Raw genomic sequence first — 18,459 nt, forward strand, 5'->3', positions numbered from 1 at the left:
TGGCACTTTCTCTTTCCCACCTGCCACTGTCTACTCATCAGCCTAAAATACAGAATCGCCACCATCTCTCCCTCCAGCTGGCTCGGAAGGAAACTCACAACGGTCTTTGGGTTTTGAGGATATTATTGTGAACAAACACAGAAAAAGTGACGGCTGTAATTGAAACTACCAAATATGAACATCAAAACATTTCCAGACTTCTTTAAAAGTTCTCCTTGGATTTCACTGGATCCTAAATGTGGTAGTATCTTGACCTCATGGCCCTTCTTTCTCTGCTACCTGCTCACTCCTATGCCCTCCACGCACCCCTATGACCAAGCACTGGTGTTTTTTGTGCCTAGGAGACAAACAAGTACAAGTTACAGGAGTGCAGTGGGAGAGGTGCCATGGCGGGCATGCTGAGAGAGCCTCAAATCAAAGTCTCATCTTGCACGCTCCTCATTGCCCCTTCTCTCCACCACCTCAGCCCAGCAGCTCCCAACCCATCTCCAGCTGTGCCCCACCTCCTCTCTGTCCCTCACCTCCCACAGACCTGGCAGCCCTATCCTGGGAGCCCCTTGCTTCTCCTCCAGGTCCCCAGATGCAAATAGGACTGAGCTACCACGCAGAGAACATCCCAACAGCTTTCTATTTAGTCAGCACTTGATAAAGAGTCGTTTAATAAAAAGAAATATTTCCAACTAAAGTAAAAAAAAAAAAAAAAACTCAGCAGAGTTCTCAAATATTAAATCTTCATTCTGGAACATAAACCCTACAAATATTGGAGTTTGCACTTTGTACAAGTGGTGAGAACCAATCAGGTTCTCTCTCAGACAATTATATATCTGGAAACCAAATCCCTCACTTTGGGCTTCCTATTTGCCACATTGGATCAATCCACTGTTCGGTGCTCGTCCAGAACCTGTTTTACTGTGGTTTTCAGCCATAGTTTACACACCAGCTGTATGGGCAGCGTTTGGCGCGTGTGCCCTTGAGTTCTTTTGCCCTTTAATTGCTGCTCAGAATTCCCTTGGTGAGCTGTAAGTGTCAACAGGCATGATCATTATTTGAGTCACCTGATATAATACAAGAAGAGCTGTCACACAGGCTGCCAAACAGAACACATTATTGCCAGGTTCTGTGCCCTGAAGGAGGGGCCCAGGGCAATCCAGGCAGATGGTCTGTGAGCTCTGACAGCCAGAAGCTTTCACGAGGGCATCGGACGTCTCAAGTGAGCTGAATCCTCAGTGTGGAACAAGGAGATGCCAGCCGCCCTCTTTGCTCAAAGTAGAAGAATGAGTTAGCACTTCTCTGGGCCTGAAGTGGGCTTGAACTTGTCCAAGGATAATGAAAGCTCTGGGCAGCTGGCCAAGATGTGGCCATAACCCCACTCAGAAAACCGTAACGGGAGGGGTAAGATGGCAATGGACCTGCTAGCCTCCTTATTGGAAGAATGCTGTGCCACCTTGCACATTTGTCAAGCTGCTTCCAATCTAAAGCAGATGGCCGTGGGGACTGTCACTCAAAAATACCATGGCCTCTAACCTTCCCAGGGTCCGCAGACTTGTGCCACCAGCGCCAGATGAGGCTCCCCTCCATTCATTCCTCTCTACACCTGGAAGAAGACATCCATCAAGCTGCTCAGCCCCCCAGAAGGATAAGTTTGGAGCGTCAGTGAAGTCAGAGGAAACACAGGGGCTACAATGACTTTGGGACAAACTCCGAGTATCTCCAAATGAAATGATCTGTGATTGCCCAGGCCCAATGCCAGGCCAGTTGCCTATCTATGGGTTTGCCACTGTCCCATCATCCCTTGTCTTTCTCCCTTCCATGCCCAACCTGGTCCCTGCTGACACTCCTTTCCTCTCCCACCCCTCAAAGTACCCATCCCTGGCAAGGTTTTGGGTTGCTGCGGCCCCTTCGGTCCTCTCAGAGCCTCCACAGGCCCCAACCCCCACCCTGGGTGAGAATCTCCCCTAACCAGGCCCAGCCCAGCATGTTTTGGCCAACTCTGGCCTCTGGTACTTAACTAAACTGCAGCTACCTTCCCTTGGGGTGGGGGGATGGGGCGGAGGGTAAAGGCGGGTGGGAATGGTGGTGGTCTTCAAGGCTCCAGGCTCTTAGGTCTTATTTATGGTCTAAGGGCTTTCACATTGAGTGACATGTTCACTAGCCAGAGGTCATGTCTGGTTCTACCTTTCACTGAAATTTTTTCATCTATTGTTCTGAGGCTTCAGGGCCTAGTTATACAAGAGGCAGCCCTGACACACCAGCCAGGACCAGGTCTCATTTCCTGTTTCAAAACCCCCACCTTCTTATTTCTCATTTTCCAGTCGAGGAACACCCACAGTTCTCAACTACTTGCCAAGCAGAGATGACTGACACAAGGCATGTCCAATGAAGAGCGGAGCCTCTCTGGTTCAGGTCGCCTTTCCTCTCAGGGGTTCAGGAAGATGTGGTTCCTTTCAAACAGGGGAGCCTGCCCACACTGAGGCCCAGAGGGAAACGAGGCAACTTAATAGAGGGCTCGAGAAAGGAATGAAGTCCTGCATGCAAGCTCCTCAACCAAGCCTGTCTGTGTGGCCCCTGCCATCTCTGCATTTGGAATCTGCTCTGCACATATCTGCGCTGTTGGTTTTTGCATTTGACCTTTGGCCTTTGCTTTACTCCTTGGCAAAGTTCCTCTGAAATTCCACCTGGCCTTGGCAATCTCAGGGAAAAGGGATTTTGTCGTCACTTAGGCCAAGGGAATCTGTCAGAGGCCAGATACTGTTAGAGGCCATCGTGATGCCAGAGACCGAGGGAGCCAGGGCGACTGGAATGAAATGCTTAAACCCGGGTGATGATAATCTGCGACAGCTGGAAGGGCGCATCTCTTCTTTATAAATACGACCAAAAACAGCTTCATAGAGGTCGGCTCCTTCTCTCCTGACCAGCTACAGGGCTCTAGCTGTTGGCCTGAATACCTGGGAGGAAACTGGGAAAAGGATAAGGGAGAAGTAGGGCCGACTGCAGAGGATATGGCTAACGTGGGGCTGAAGGATCCCCGCTCTGGATGCTCACAGCCGCCTAGGGCTGTGGACTCCACGAACCTCTCCCACCCTCCTAGTGTCTGTCTGTCCCAACGAGGAACTGAATGTGATTGAATGGGATCGTTAAGCACAGCGGGTCCACCAGGTGGCAGTGTTACCCCTGCCCAGTTGGGGCAGAGACCGCAGTGTAAGAGAGCGGCCACCAGAAGGCAACGCAGACACGAGCCGCTCCACCACGCTGGCGGTTGCCTAGCAACTGTGACGCAAAGGGCTCCCAGTTTGCACCCTTAAGGCCTCCAGGTTATTTCTGGCACAACAGACTGTTGCACAAGGAGTGGCCTCAGGAATCCCAGAACTGCCTCTCTTTAACCCGGGAGACTAAAATGGTCCAGGGACCCCAAATCCAGCACCACCCTGGCGTCTAGGGGATTGGGCTACTGTGCCCGCTCCTTGAAATGCCACAGATCAGGAAAAGAGCACAAAGGTTCTATTCCTCTCTGTAGCTCCACAGCCATTGGGCAAGCTCTGATTTCCCTAGTGCTGAAGCAAAGCAACCCCTTTCTTCTCTCCTCCCCCACCCCTCTCCCTTCTAAACTGGGGCAGGATTCAAGTGACCTTGAGCCCAACCTTGAGCCTCCCCTGCTCCTCAGCTGCACTTGAGGGGGCTCAAAGGGGTGATGATAAGGCCCAGCTCTGACCTTCTGTGGTCTTGATTCTCCATCTTTCCCCCAAGAATTCTGTCCTTGCCTCAAACCTCTCCTGTTTTGATGGCCTGAAAATAGAATTAATTCTTCCAGTTCTTCCAATTCTAGATGGGTAAGTACGACCTGAGACACCAAGACATGGAACCAAGAAAGTGAGGCAGACACAAGACAAGGAGTGTGGTTATAATAGGTTCAAAGCCTGTGCCAGTGTCTGGTATGTGAAAGGGCCTGGGTGGGACAAGGTCAGAGCCCCAGGCAGAGTCAGGGGGCCCCTCTGGCCGTGGCATCAGTAGTGGTTCCAGGCATGTCTCTGGGTCATGAGGAGCCCGCTGGCCCTGGCGCTGGGCTGACAGGGGCCCAGGTGTCGGTCACTAAGGTGGCAGGGTCTCTGAGGGGCACCACGTTGGAGGATCACACAGGCATGTGGAGCTCATTGTACTCGTCCTGGCCATCCTCATCGAAGTTTGGTTCAGCATCTTCCGAGTCCAGCTGCAGAAGGAGCAGAAGGTCGGGAGAGGCAGGGAAGTGGACTCACACCCGCGGGTTCTCCAGCTCCTCCCCTGGCCAGCAGCCCTCACTGCTCCTGGACCCTTCCCGGCCTCACTGTCTGCAGGGACCAGGACCTCAGATTAAGCACGTCCCTCAGGCCAAACCCTTCTGGTCACTCCACCCGCAGTGAGACCTCCCAGTAATAATGATGACTGCAGCTACCACTATGGAATACTTTCTGATAAAACGGGAAGAGGGCTGTGATGGTGGCACTAAATTTTCTATTTCAAGATTTGGACCGCTGGTATAACTCGTTTTAACAAGTGTAATTTAGCTGGGGACTTTTTGAAAACTTTCCTTTCTTCCTTTTCTTTGCCTTTCCTTCCCCCCCACCACCACCATCACACCTAATGAGTCTGTTTACTATACATTTACTATGCATACCAGTTTTAATGTTTCTATTTACTTTGGCCTTGCACGCATGGCCCTGAGACTTGGGAGAGGTTTTTTACACCTGTATGGGATCCACTCCTGGCTCCAACTTAAATCTACATGACAAATGCAAAGGTTGCAGACAGTTTAACCACCACATCTTCCCCCACCACAATGGACAAAGCCGAACGTAATAGAAGATTTCATTACAGGCCGAAGCAATTTACATCCTGGTTAGAAAATGTAAAACTTCAGATGAAACAAAGACTCGGGCAGCAGTCTCCAGCAGACTCTGCCCAGCCTACCCTCCTCTTACTTTAATAAAGCTTCCTTCTGTATTTCTACCCATGAGCGAGCAGCCACAATACTTTCCTGGGGCCACTCCTAGCTCCTGTGGCATCTCTGTAGATCATGTTTGGATGAACGATTTGCAAAAAGACATCCCTTCCTCTAGATGACAAAAATAGGGCTCAGGATGGATTTCCGCACCACCCCACCCCCACTCATCCCTCAGCTAAGTGCTTTCCTTCAATACACAACCTGCCCAGCTGTCTACAGCAGCCCTGTGCTTGCTTCACACCCAACCATCTACTCAGTGCTTTACCTGGATTACTGTTCAATCCTCACAACAACCCCGTAAGATAGACTCTGTTATTAGCCCCATCATACAGATGAAAAAAAGATTTCAGAAAGTTAGGCAACTTGTTACACAACTACACAGGTGGTGCAGCAGATTGGAACCCAGGTCTCCCTGATTCCAAGCCCGTCCACCTTGATACGGCCCCAAGCACTATCCCTTACCGCCTGCAGTTCCCTGTCCTGGAAGAGCCGGGGCAGAAGGCAACGCCTCAGAGGCACTGTGAGCAGCAGCAGGAAGGGAAAGGCGAGTGAGGCCGCCGTGGACTTGACCACCCAGAGCAGTGCGATGCAGCCCAGCTGGATGCAAGTGAACAGGTGCATCCGCCACGTCTTCACCTGGGGAACGGGCATCAGGTCTCACCACACTCCTACCCACATCTCTGGAGACTCAGCTGTCCAGGTCCCAACTTATCTTCATAGTCATCCTGTCCATCTCTGGCCCAGGAACCCCTCAGACCCCCTCCCCTTCACCCCATTTCCCCACCTCCATGCTTCCTGGACCGACCTTGGTCACGTAGGGCTGCTCAGGATGGTGTTTTGCTGGCATAAAGATGAGCAACAGACGCTGGGACAGCTGGATACCGGACAGTGACGTGACCCCCATGTACAGGAAAATCCCAAAGAGCACGGCCAATGGGATCCGGCGCAGCACAGACCCCATGACAATGGACAGGCCTGGAGGAGGTGACACAGACCTACCTGACCCCTCGAACAGCCCTGTAAGGATGGGCAGGCCTGGTGCAGAAGGGGACCTGGACCATTTAACAGATGAGCTGGGCCTCATCACCACAAGAAGAGTGGAGATGGAGAAGATGGAGCAGGACAGAGAACCAGAAAAGGGTTCATGGAAGGTCATGAAGCAGGTTTGGGGGACAGGGCAGTGGCCAGACAGGCTGAATTTGGAGATTCAGAAGAGACCTCGGCCAAGCCTGGAATAGAGACTTGATTTAAAGCCTTGGGGTCCAAGAAGGCAAGTCTGTGGGGTGATGGCCAGGGCCTTGGAAGGTGGACGTTCTCACCCACGAGGCTGGCAATGAGCACTCCGGTGACCCGCTGCTCCCGCACCTCCTGGATCTGGGGCTTGTCGCCAGGCGCAATGGCAGTGCGCATAACAGTCAGGGCGTTGACGTGGGTGACTGAGCGGACGGTGGCGGCTGTGAGCCAGGGCAACCCAAACAGCCCGCAGAGCCCGCCCAGGGAGCCAATCAGCAGCAGGTCCAGGTGGAAGCCGGAGCCTTTGAGCAGCCTCCGCGCCTTCTGGCTGACAATGAGCCTGCAGGGAGAGGATGGAAGGGGGCTGAGTAGCTGGGCGGGCAGGCCAGGCACACACAGCAGGGACCGGCTAGTAGGGGAAGCACGTGCAGAGCTCTCCAAAGAGCTCTCCCCAGGACCTGCCAGCTTCCTCTTTCAAGTTCCTAAATTGAAGTTCTCACATTTAAGCAAATTTGAGCCAAATTCCTATACTGCGGATGTTTAAAACACCACAAGAGCCAGATGCCAGATCTCACCACTTTACTGTGTTTTAACCAAAAGGAGATACATGTGAGCATCACTGGGTGAAAGAACATACTGCCGCTGTTCTGAGGACTATCAAGTGCCACGCTGCAAATGGTGGTGGCAACAGATATCATGTTAAAGCACCAACGGGAAACTGTGTCCCAGGGGCGTGTACCCACCCTCGCTGCCAATCCCGCCACACCCCACTCCTCTGCCCAGGGTCCCCCTCAGCCCTCTCACGCAGTGATTTGTGTCTCCATGAAGATCAGGATGAGGACCAGGAGGGCGGGGACAGAGGCTGCCACCATCATCCAGGGCGGAAAAGGACGGGCACTGCCCAGGGGTGGGATGAACCATGTACGCTTATGGGGGGAGGTCACCGAGAGCCCCGTGGGCACGGTCAGCTTCTGCATGGCCACAAGGAAGACAGGGTTCAGAGACACTGCCACCCCATGCTAGGAACCCACGCAGCAGCTGCTCCCACCAAGCTGTATGTCCCCAGTACCAGGACTCCAGGGAATTTGGGTGTGAACAGGCTTGGGGGAAATTAGTTTTGCATCCTCCAAAATCGCTGTCCCCACAAGGGTCCAGTATAAAACAGACATGGCATACCTTCTCCCCGATCCCCAGAGCTGCCAGAAGACCTGCTGTGGGGACACCTGTCATTCTGCCCCCAGCTCCATACCTGCTCCTCTAAGATTCCTGACTAAGGGTCACACATGGCCTCAGACCCCCTGGTAGCCTCCTCAGCTGGACCATGTGGCTGCTTCTGCAAGTCCCTGCCCACCCACCTGTGTGGCCCCAGCAGGTCACTGCCACTCCACTAGGAAAGCTGGGTTCCAGCCCTGATCTTGGCTGCTTGGGCAATGGAGATATGGCATACATAGCTCGCCTCTCGAAGCCTGGGGTGAGAACCAGCTGCCAGAGAGAGTCGGAGCTCACTCACCTGTGTGTAGGTGTCTGTAATGGAGTAATCCACCAGGACCATCACCAGAATGGAGATGGGGATGCCGAAATCGCCAATGATGCGGCGAGCCTTGAGAAGGGAGCAGAGGTGGAGGTGAGGGTCAGGAGACTAACATGGGGCTTCTTACCCCGACCACTCTGGGGTCTGAGCTGGTGCCAGGAATTCCCCAACCTGTCCCTTTAAACCCCATGGCGCCAGCCCAGCCCAGACAGGCACTCCTCTCCTGATTAGACTTCTCTGAGGTTTCCAATGGGGTGAGACTACACAGAAATGGTTTAGGTCCATGGGTTGACTGGAAGAAGAGGGCACCCCTTCTCTGGAGTGCAGCCTGGCAGTGACAGCAGGAATGAGTGCGTCTCACTGGGACTCTACAGGCCCTGCTCCCGGCAGCCACGCACCTTGCCGCCCAGGAAGCGGCTGTTCCTGAACTTGCGTAGGAAGAAGGCAATGAGAAAGGTCCCGAGCATGAGGATGAGGGACAGCAGAGCCGTGTTGGGCTGGTTCCTCGGGCCTGGCGACCCCTCAGTTGGGGACAAAGCGCTCCCATTCAGGTCCGGTCCAGCCTCCAGTGCCCCCTCAGGGGGGTAGAATGGCAGCAGTGGGTGCTCCATGAACACCTGTGTGGGTTATAAGGTTGCCCTAGCACTCACCTGGCCAGGTGACCCTGATTTCATCACCATCAGTACACCTGCAAGGGAAAGAGCTAGCCCCTCACATACCTGACCAGGCAGTAGTAACACAGGACATCCATCCAGCTCTCGCTCTCTCTCTCTCTCTCAACACACACATACACATACACACACACACACACATACACATACACACACACACACACACCCCTTCTACAAAAGATGACCCAAGGACACCCAGCCCCATAGTGCTAACAATGCCCACTCTTTCACATACCTGTGCAGGTGAGTCCTGCAGTTCTGACCGATACTCTATGGGTTTGGTTCGCTCCCCTTCAGCTCAGACCTAATGCAGGGTGTCCCCAATGCCCCATGCCCACACCCAACAGAGGCCCTCTTTGTCCCCTCTGCCCCAATCCTCCATGCCGCTCCCTCCCATGCCCTCCCCGGGCACTGCCCAGCCCCCATCTGCACCCACCCGCCCACCCCCAGACCTCTCTGGACCTCCACCTTGTACAGCTTATGGAAGGTCTCATAGATGAAAATGAGAGAGATCAGGAAGGCAAAGATCTCCTGGGTGAAAGGCGAGATGTAGCGAACCAGGAAGCTGCCCTCAGCGGCCACCAGGGCAAGGACGAAGACCACCAGCCAGAGGCCAACCCACACCCGGCCGGTGAGGTATTCCAGGTCCTGGGCTTGGCAAAACTGGTGGCCAGGAGGGAGGGGTGGTTACCGCATGGGTCTGCCCTAGACATCAGGGCCCCACAGGATGGGCTGGGGGTGGGGGGAACTCCAAGGGGGAAGGAGGGAAAGAAAGCAGGGACCTGTCACCTGGCTGAGGGACTGGGGGATGGGGGGCAGGTGATCCCTGGGGAGGGGAAGGGCCGGCTGTCACCTTGAAGAAGGCTTCTTCGAAGACCAGCAGAGGCCCTGAGAAGCCAACCACAAGCAGTGGCTGGGCCCCCAGCAGAGAGAAGAGGATTCCAAGCACAGCCGTGGACACGATGAGCTCGGACACACCCATCAACCCCTCCGTCTTCTCGCCTAGGGCGCGCAAGGGTCAGTGGGATGGCCCTGGCCTGGCTCGCACCTGGCCCCTCTCCCTTATCTAGCTTCCCCTAACCTAAGGACCCCAAAAGAAGGAGCAGCTGCCCAGAGCGATAGGGCCCCCCATTAACGCTATCCCTTCTGCGCCCTCATCACCAGCCCCTCAAGGTGATCACAGGATGCCCCACCCCTTCTCACTTTATAAGTGATCCCGAAAAGTGACCCCAAAAATGATCACTAGAATTCCACGTCCCAGCAGCTCAAGATGGTTATACCGTCACCCATCAGGCCTGAAGATGAGCACTGGGACATTCCGACCCAGAAACCATGCAGGTGCCACTGAGCCCTCTCACCTAGCAGCCCCCCAAAGGTGATGGCAGGGCTGAGGGCAGCAAAGTAGATGAAGAGCACGGCTGCCACGCACTGGGTGTGCAGGGCGTCGCGCAGGTCACTCGGGTAGTACGGGTACCGGCGCTTCACATCCCGGATAAGCCCCCCAAATACTGAGCCAGTCCGCAGCAGGGGGTCATCTTCAGGGGTTGCCTCGGAGCCCCCCAAGTCCACTGACAGCTCTGGGGAAACAAGGGGCTGCTGGAACACAGACCACCCCCCCTGCTTGGATGTGCTCAATCCTTCCCAGCCTGGGCAGAGGGAACTGGAAGCCGCACACAGGCCTCTGGGAGTCAGGACAGGGCCGGGGTCACCGTCTTAGGAGCTGTGGGGGAGTGTGAGGGGGTCTGGGGTCCAAAGGGGCTGACCTTTCCCAGGGGCCACAAAGCCTCCCCGGGTGGTCATGTCCACTTTGGTCTGTTCGCGTTCCCGTCGCTTTCTCAGCAGCTCTCGCTGGAAGGCCGCCACGGAGCGTAGCAGGTCCCGGCCCTCCACCTCCGACGGGGGAATCACGATGCTGCCGTCCAGGAACTCGCTGATGGCACTCAGGAGGTCCTGCCGGTCGTCTGCTTGGTAGGCAGCCTCATGAAACAGCTGGGGGCAGGAAGGCAGCGGCTGAGGGGGCCCAGGGAACCCCTGGAAGGGGGCTTCAGGAAGGGGGTGTTGGGACGTTCAGCTACATACCCAGGTCCAGGCCAGTTGTCAAAATTGTGACTCACAGCCCCGCAGGCCAGCCTGCAGCCACAATCCTGAGCACTGCCCCCTCTGAGTGCCCTCTGTTCCCCTGGGAGCCTCTAGCCTTTTCCACAATGCAGCAACTAAAGGGGTAATGCCTGGCATACCAGAGCGCCCATGCGCTGTAGGTTGGTAAGGATTTCGACCATCACCCCTGGCTAGAAAACCCTTCTACCCAAGCCCAGGAGAAGCCATAGCAAAGACCAACACATCCAGCCCTCCCATTCAAGTCTCATGTCATATCCAAAACTTGGGGGTCTGGGCTGCTTCTCCCCCTGCATCCACGTCCCCCTCCCAGTCCCAGCTGTGAAGGGCTCCCTTTTCTCCCCTCAGCCAACAGCCCTCTCCACCACTCCAAAGCACTGCCTCCACCCAGCAGGGCCTTGGGGCACCCTGGGGGCAGTGAGAGGGACAGGGAACAAGGAGGGAGGGCCCAGGGGAACAGGCCTAGAGTGCCCAGCCCATGGGCTGCAGGACCAACCTTGTCAGACATGAGGGTGGCAATGGAGCGCCCAAGCTCATGGTAGTCAGTGCTGGTGTGGCGGGGACCCAGCATCACGAAGAGGAAGCGAACCGGCACCGGGACCTCAAGCACAGACTCCAACAGTACAGCCTCACTCAGTCGCACAAAAGCGGCCGCTGGCTGCTCTAGGAAAGGCACACAGCCTGGGGAGAAAGCGAGGTACAGGGCGCTGGGCAAAGGGGAGAGGTCAAGGCAGGCCCTGGAGGGGACTTCTCAGGCCACCACGTACAGTGGAGCAGGTGGTGCACTGCATAAAGAAACCCCAGTCTAACGGAGACTTATTCCTTTGTGTGTTTGTATATTTGTCACAACTGACCAACAGATGGAAATTCAGGGTCGTAAGGAAGGGGTACCTTTTTCTAATTCTCACAAAGGAGCGATATGCACTAGCAGTTGTCCAAGATAGCAGAAAAGTGGAAGGGAGGCAGGCAGAGGACGGGGGAAGAAAGGGCTGGGGCAAGACTGGTTGTGAGGAAGAAAAAAGGCAGGTGAGGGCCTGGGGAAGGATGGAAGGGGCACCTGCGGGCCAGAGCTAAAGACGAGCAGGCCGCAGTGGGGCCCCCCACCCCGGAGCCCCTGCCCCAGCACAGGAGCCCGCCTTACCCACGAGCACCACAGTAGCCTCCGCGTCTTCAGGGATCTTCTCCAGCAGCTTCAGGCTTTTCCCCCGGTGACCGTCTCCCCCAGGCACGTGCAGGGGCTTCTGAGGACGCAGAACTGGAATAGGGCTGGGACCCAGACGGGAGGCCGTGGCAGGCCTCTCCCTTCTCTTGCTCTAGCCCTGGACTCTGTCCTCCAACCCCTGGATGCGGGCCCTGCTTTCTCCCACCCCGGCCAGGGTAGGGGCTGTCGGTGATGTGCCCCCGTCAGGAGGGGACCAGCGTAGACTCTGGACCCTTTCCCCAAGCCCCCCACAACCACCTCAACCTTATCTTGTTGTTTAAATGGCTCCCCTGCTTCAGCCACATCACCCCATTTAAACCTTCTATTTCTCCAGAGTAGGCGTCCCTTGTGCGTGTCCCCTGTAGGTCCCCCCACACGCCTAGTGTAGTGCCAGGCGTCCCACCTTCCTAACCCACTCAATGAGCCTGTCAGTGGTTTCCGCTGAAACCGGAAGCCCCGTCAGTCCCCCCAGCCCAGGTCAAAGCACAAGGCGACTGACCTCCTTAGCATCCGGATCATGAGGCCAGAGTGGGGCTGGCTCCCCCAGGTCATCGGCCATGGTAGGAACCGCCCCATCAGGGCCGTGGCTCGGGGTGGGGTGGTGATTGCCCAGGACTGAGTTCACGCTGGAGCTGGACGTGTTGCGGGGAAAGAAGCCGCTGTCCTTGTCATCGTTGGGATGGCTGGGGAGAAGGCAGAGGGGGCAAGGCCGGGTAAGAGGAGAGGCCAGCCCTTGGTGGACCGAGGTCATCAGGAAGTGAGACATGGAGGGTCAGGGCCTCTAGCCCTCTGCCTCGGTGCAAGAAAGAACTTTCTAATAGCCGGTGCTGTCCAAAGATGAATCAGGAATGAGCTCGCCGTCACTTGGGGGTATCGAAGCAGAAGCTGGAGAGTCATGCAGGAGAGTCTGTGCTCCTGGAAGGGCAGCTGAATCAGGAGGCCCCCTCCCAAGCACCCCACCCTGGCACCTGTGCTTCAATAGCAGGGTACGCAGGACACTGGCCCTGTCCTCTGGCCGGATCTGGTCGGACACAATCATGGTCTCCACCACAAGATGTGCAATGCCTGGCAGAGTGGTCTGCTCCAGGTCCAGGAGTGCAGCTCCTGGGGGCACAGTTGGGGGGGGGAGGGGGACATGGTCCCATCAGATAGGAAAACGCTGCCCCTCCACCCAGCTGCCTTGCTCCCCCAGGGCAGGCGAATGTACTGGGTGGGCCAAGAGCCCAACACACCCAGGCAGATACAGTTTCCTGTGGCCATAGCCCAGCCAGAGGAATGAGGGCACAGCCGCTCCTCACCCAGGGAGGGGAGTCATTTGTTGCTTTACTCCATGTCGACTGATACCTACTATGCCCCAGGTATAATGCCAAGTACCAGGAGCACAGCCCTGCCCCTCAGAGACTACGACTGTGCAGGCAGTTGGACTCCACATCCCCAAAGTGGCAACCAGACCTTAGCCGGCCCCAGAACTCCAACAAGTGGTCCCCGGGAGCCGGGCAGCCTGGCACGGGCCTTGCGGTCTAGGAAGAGGGCATGCAGCCCCAGGGCCGTCTGTGGGTCCCTACCATGGGCAATGGTCCTCCTGAGTTCCAGGAGGCTGCGGAAGGACAGGGAGGCCACGTGGGGCTTCCCCCAGCGCTCTGTCTCTTCCTCCACATCCTCTTCAAACTTGATCCAACGGGCCGTCTCCCGCCAGTGGGGCTCCTGGCTGCGGTCCAGCATCAGCTCATTCAGCTCCACGAACACCTGGGGTGGGTGCCAAGGGTGAGTGTCTGGGGGCCAACCAGGTAGGACCAGCTGTCTCGGGAACATGGCACCAGGGCAAGGCGGGGAGGAAGGGAAAGGGACGCTCTGGGGAGGAGAGGCAAGGGGAAGCTGCAGGCCCACCCCCTCGGGTCCTGTACCTCGTGAGGCCTCCGGTCCAGCTTTTTCTTCTTCTTCTTCCTGCGCAGGATGGGAGCCGTGCTGCCAGGACTGCCCCTCCCGCCCTGTGTCCGAGATGGCTTCTTCACTAGGTGCCGCCGCATGCCAGGGTTGTCCTCCAGCCGGTGACCTGCAGAGAAGGCAGGCTTGGAAGTCCCAGGGGTCCCACTTGGGGCCTCGGGGTCATGGCCAGCCTCTCCAGACCCCTACTCTGCCCAGCCAATCCACTTGGTGGGTGCCACAGTCACCCAGGGGCCTTGCCAACAGGACCACCTTGTTCAATGTGGTTATTTTCAGAGACTGGGGCCCAGAGAGGAGAACTAGCTCAAAGTCACAGAGGGCACCACTAGCCAAGCCACAGTGAAAAGGCAGTCCCTGCCACGGCCACTGCCTCTCACTTTGGAATGCCACGATCCACATCAAGTCGCCAGGCACCAACCACCCCCCTCCCCCAGCACTTTCCCTGAGCCCTCTCTTGGCACCCACGTCTAACCCCATAGGTACAAATCCGGGCAGAATCAGACAGAGCCTCTCTCCCTTCCTCCCTGCCTACCCCTTCCAAGCAAGCAGGTGGGGAAAAGGCCAGCAGCCCAGTTACTCACAAGCTGGTCCCCCTGCCATGGGGCTCAGATTGCCCCGGGTGGACTCCCACAGGTCACCGTCCTCAAGGTCCAGCATGAACATCTCTAAGTCCTCTGAGGCCAGCGAATCTCGAGGGCTGGGAGAGGGAGCCCTCCCAGCACCCTGGCCCTCGGCATCCCGGGGCTCAGGGCTCAGTGTCCCATTGGGCCCTGTGACCTCCTCCAGCAGACTCAGCATTCCCCGGACAGCCAAGGCCTCAGCGCCTGCTCCCTCCCACAGCCCCAGCTATCAGAAAAGGTAGGAGCCTGGACAGCAGTGGTCTGTGTCCAACCAGAGCTGGAAATGGCTGGGCCTTCGCCCCCAACTACCCACGTCCCCAGACCTGCTCCCAGCTGCTTCCAAACCAATACCCTAGGTCTGTAAACACGCCCTCCCTGTGACCCCCCCTCCATCCTGCCACTACCACTGTTGCTGCCATCGGATTGTTCCTGTCCCTGTCCTCGGGCCCTGGCAACTTTCCATGACGTACTGAGCTCAAAGCCCTCCTCCCCACCCCCGCCCACAACTGTGGTTCCAAGAGGGAGGAGGGTGGGTCAGCGATGTCCCTGGCCTGGGCACAGAGCCCCATGGGTGATGACAGGTGGCACAGAAACCATGGCGCTGATAAGATGGAAGGAATGTGCCGAGATCACAGCCAGGTCTGGCCAAGGGTGGTGCGATGGGAGGGGGCCCAACATAGGGAGAAGCAGGGCCTGGCAGAGTGGCTCAAACTCGGGGGGCTGGTTTGAAGGGGTAAAGAGTCGGCCCTGAGAAGAGGAGTCTTGCGGGAGGGGAGGATATAATGATATCTCTAAACATCATGTGGAAAGGGGGCTGCCTTATTCAGGGGGTGACTCAGAGGACAGAATCAGGACGGAAGGTTAGAGGTGTCGCGAAGGGAAATCTCAGCTCCGGCAGCCAGAAAGGTGGCTTGGTGAGGAAGTGAGCTCCTCATCAGTGGCCACATTCCAGCAGACAGGGATACCGCAGAGGGGCTTCAGCCCTGGGTGGGGAGCGCGCAGAGCCTCTCCAACGCCCTCCCAGGCTCAGTGTGCATGGGAGTGGGCCACGGGGGCTGACACTGGGTGTCACTCACTCTTCATGTCGTCCAGGTCTGCGGAGCCCAGCATCTGGGCCTCTGCCTCATCAGTGGGCACCTGCTGCTCTGGGCCACCTAGGCTGCCCAGGGCACTGCCTGGGCATAGTCGCTCCCGCAGATCATAGCTGGCTGATGGGCTCCAGGGACGGCTCTTCTCCCCATTGACTCTGGAGGCCCGGGCCCGGGGGCTGGGAGAGCTGAGGAGGCAAAATGACAGCCTTGGACTTAACAGGGAACCACAATGGAGATGGGCCAGGTTAGGGGGCTCCTTTGCCTCCAGCTCGGGGAGGGCCTACAGTGGCCCTCTGGGCACTAAACATAGGCTTTCCTGGGCAGAGAAAGAAGCTCACCTCCAACTTCCTGTCCCCATGATGCTGGTGCTCCTTTCTCTCAATTCCCATCCTCCTCTACACTCTGACACCCTCTCTCCTGAAGGACTCCTTTCCCTGTTGGTCCTTTGGTTCTCTCTTCCTTGTCAGTCATGTGTACCCTGCCTCCTCTGCCCCCTCTCTTCCTTGTTTCTTCTCTGGGGTCAGAGCCAGACACACTCTCCAGGGTCAGGAAGGAGCCTAGGATCCCTTTTGGGCTGGGTTAGAGGTCAGTACCTGACGGAGTGCTGGGGGCTCTTGTCAAAGCAAGAGCCCCTGGAGGGCAGGGGCTTGGTGAAAGCAGCCCTCCCCGAGAGGCTGGGGCTGTCATCCTCGTCACTTCCAATGGAAAACTGTGGACAAACCAGACATGCCCTGGGCCCCTGCCCCAACTCAGCCCCCAACCCACCGCTCAGCCTGGCCGAGGCCCCTTGTCATATCCTCCCCTCCTCTCTGCACCCCTCCCCAGCAGCCAGCCCTCCTTCAGGGACACACCCCTACCTTTGCTTTCTGTGGGGACCCTGAGGATGGGGGCCCCACAGGCTCGGCCTCAGATTCCCCTTCCTCCTCCTCTTCTTCCTCCTCCTCTTCCTCCTCCTCCATCCCGGCTCCCGCCTCCTCCTGAATAGGAGGGGTCCCCACAGAGGGGGCAGCAGAGGTTTTCTCCTTCTTCCTCTTCCTCCTGGTTTGCCGGGCAGAGGCGGGGGGCAGTCGCCGCAGCTTGTGGGGCGGAGGCAGGCGCACCGAGAGCGGGTGGTGGGTGTGGTGGGATGTGTGCCGGTGAACTGGGGGGTGCAGGAGAGCCGGTTGGGGCCCCCACAGCAGAAAGGGATCCCACATCACCCTGGGGGCACACACCTTATTCTAGCTCAAGGCCTCAAACAAGGGCACCCTAGTCCTTCCTCCAGAGCCAGGCGCCCCCCAACACCTGTGTCCATGTCCTGCCACTGGTGAGGCCTGGCAGAGTGAGGGGATGGTAATGGAGAGGGTGGTGGGAAATGAAAGAGGGGTGGGGGACTGAGAGGGCACGATACAGCAGAGAAAAGTAGAGTGAGGAGAGCTAAGGAGGGGAGATGAGAAGGCAGAGGCAGCAGGGCCAGGAGTGTGACAGACCCTGGGGCAAGACGAAGGTCACTGCGGGAGGCCTCAGGGCCATCTCCCTACATCTCCCCTGTGACTGGGGCCCGGATCCCCTGGCAGGTGGACAGGCAATGGGTGAGTGAGGCAGGATGACTTAACATGGCATGGTGGCCCAGCACAGCGTCCAGCACAGCGTCCAGCACAAGATGGCACTGGGGTGACCAAGCCAGTGGGGAGCGCGGTGATGGTGGCAATGAAGGTGATGGCGGTGAGGGCGGCCACACTAGGGGTCCCCAGGCTACCCACACTCAAAGTCTCGCTCGCTGTAGCTGCGGCTGGGCTTCTCAGGGTCCCAGGCTGGGGGCTTGCTGATGAGATCCCCAAACCTGCTCACAGCCAAGGTCTTGCCCAAGTCATCATCCTCCTCCTCCACGTCTGGACTCAGAGGGGGCTCCTCCAAGGGCACCCGGACCTGCAGGCTCAGACAGCCTCTCCTAAGGAACCTTGACCCATGAACACCCGCACACCCACCCCAACTCCAAGCCCTGGGTGGGGGCGGGGAGACCAGCAACCTCCATCTTCTTCGGCCCCTTGTCCCCAGGTCCCAGGGCTTGGGAGGTGAGGGGGCAACAGACCTGGAAAAATAGCAAAATACCCTCTCTTTCTCCATATCCCCCAGCCCAGCTCCATCCCTGGATCTGGGGGTCCCAGGGTCAGCCAGAGGCCATCCCTCTTCTCCTTGGGGTCCCTCCCCCACTCCTGCGCGTCAGTCACCTGGGGTAGGGGGGAGGCGCCCCCGGGCGGCGGGATCACTCCGTTGGCCATGGCCGGAGAGGCAGCTTGCGAGGCTCTCGCTCACTGAGGGATCCGTGACCCGGGTGAGAAGAAGGGGGCGCTGCGGGGGCCTAGTGGGAAGCCCTGGGGGAGGAGGGCGGGGTCAGGATCCTCGCGCGGCCGCCCTCTCCCCCTCGCCGAGCCCGATCCCCCGCCTGCCGGAGCGCCCATCCGAGGCCCCGCCACGCCCGGGACACCCTGGGGCCCGGCCCTGGCCCGCCGCGCCCCGCCCCGCCCTGCGGTACCTCGGGGCTCCGGAGCGTGCGGGGCCCCGGCCGGCTGCCGCGCCCCATCTCCTTCCCGCCCTCGCTCCCGGGCCTGTCGCCGCACAGGGCAGGATGGCCGCGGGGCCCGCGGCGGCGGCGGCGGCGGCGAGCCGGGCCGGTCAGACGAACGTGGGCGCCAGAGCCCGCAGCCCGCGACTCCACCTCCTCGCGCTCGGCTCCGCAGCTCCGCCGCCGCCGCCGCCGCTGGGCCACACAATGGGAGCGGGCGGGCCGTGACTCACCCCGCCCCAGCCGGTTCGGCCCCCGCGCGTGGGCCCCCGCAGCACCCCACCTGCCCGCCAGCCCCTTCTCTGGGTGCCCCACGCATCGCTGGGGGCGGGGGCACGGCCTTCCAGTCCCACAAACCCCAGATTCCCTCCCCCAACTTGTTTTTAGCCTTCCCTCCCCTCAAGAGCCCTGGAGGCGACCCCTCCAAAGATAAGCCCCTCCAACGTTGGGAACTGAGCTCAAGCACCGGGAAGCACCCACCACCTGCCCCGATATAGCCCCAGACGTCGGGCTTCTGCTACCATGCACCACCC

The 18,459-nt window shown here is 58.2% G+C and overlaps 1 protein-coding gene across 4 annotated transcripts; it reads right to left on the bottom strand.

Annotated features, from left to right (window-relative positions):
* Nucleotides 1-3,879: 3,879 nt before the first annotated feature.
* Nucleotides 3,880-18,052, bottom strand: SLC4A3 (solute carrier family 4 member 3). 4 transcript variants are annotated; one of them, XM_033112472.1, is made up of 23 exons: nucleotides 17,897-17,969; nucleotides 17,592-17,735; nucleotides 17,124-17,289; nucleotides 16,239-16,522; nucleotides 15,975-16,090; nucleotides 15,367-15,566; nucleotides 13,631-13,779; nucleotides 13,292-13,472; nucleotides 12,695-12,830; nucleotides 12,226-12,409; nucleotides 11,667-11,766; nucleotides 11,022-11,206; nucleotides 10,174-10,399; nucleotides 9,769-9,987; nucleotides 9,264-9,412; nucleotides 8,879-9,073; nucleotides 8,138-8,356; nucleotides 7,719-7,808; nucleotides 7,013-7,179; nucleotides 6,295-6,548; nucleotides 5,781-5,950; nucleotides 5,438-5,611; nucleotides 3,880-4,204 (listed from the first exon to the last, which is right to left on the bottom strand). In XM_033112472.1, exons 2-23 carry the CDS (start codon nucleotides 17,640-17,642, stop codon nucleotides 4,127-4,129), a joined length of 3,693 nt encoding a protein of 1,230 aa, XP_032968363.1. In that variant the 5' UTR covers nucleotides 17,643-17,735; nucleotides 17,897-17,969; the 3' UTR covers nucleotides 3,880-4,126. The 4 variants fall into 4 exon arrangements, with proteins under 4 accessions (XP_032968363.1, XP_032968364.1, XP_032968365.1 ...); XM_033112473.1 differs by lacking the exon at nucleotides 8,879-9,073 and having other exon boundaries at nucleotides 17,897-18,052; XM_033112474.1 differs by lacking the exons at nucleotides 17,124-17,289; nucleotides 17,592-17,735; nucleotides 17,897-17,969 and adding an exon at nucleotides 16,977-16,998 and having other exon boundaries at nucleotides 3,885-4,204.
* Nucleotides 18,053-18,459: the final 407 nt, after the last annotated feature.

The sequence above is a fragment of the Rhinolophus ferrumequinum genome, chromosome 8, assembly GCF_004115265.2.
Source record: "Rhinolophus ferrumequinum isolate MPI-CBG mRhiFer1 chromosome 8, mRhiFer1_v1.p, whole genome shotgun sequence".
Classification (NCBI taxonomy): Eukaryota; Metazoa; Chordata; class Mammalia; order Chiroptera; family Rhinolophidae; genus Rhinolophus; species Rhinolophus ferrumequinum.

Coding starts and splice junctions, on each gene's coding strand:
- SLC4A3 (XM_033112472.1), bottom strand. CDS start 17,642: ATGGCCAACGGAGTGATCCCGCCGCCCGGGGGCGCCTCCCCCCTACCC. Junction 16,091..16,238: donor GGTCCCCACAGAAAGCAAAG/GTAGGGGTGTGT, acceptor GTTTGTCCACAG/TTTTCCATTGGAAGTGACGA. Junction 12,410..12,694: donor ACCCTGCTATTGAAGCACAG/GTGCCAGGGTGG, acceptor CCTTCTCCCCAG/CCATCCCAACGATGACAAGG.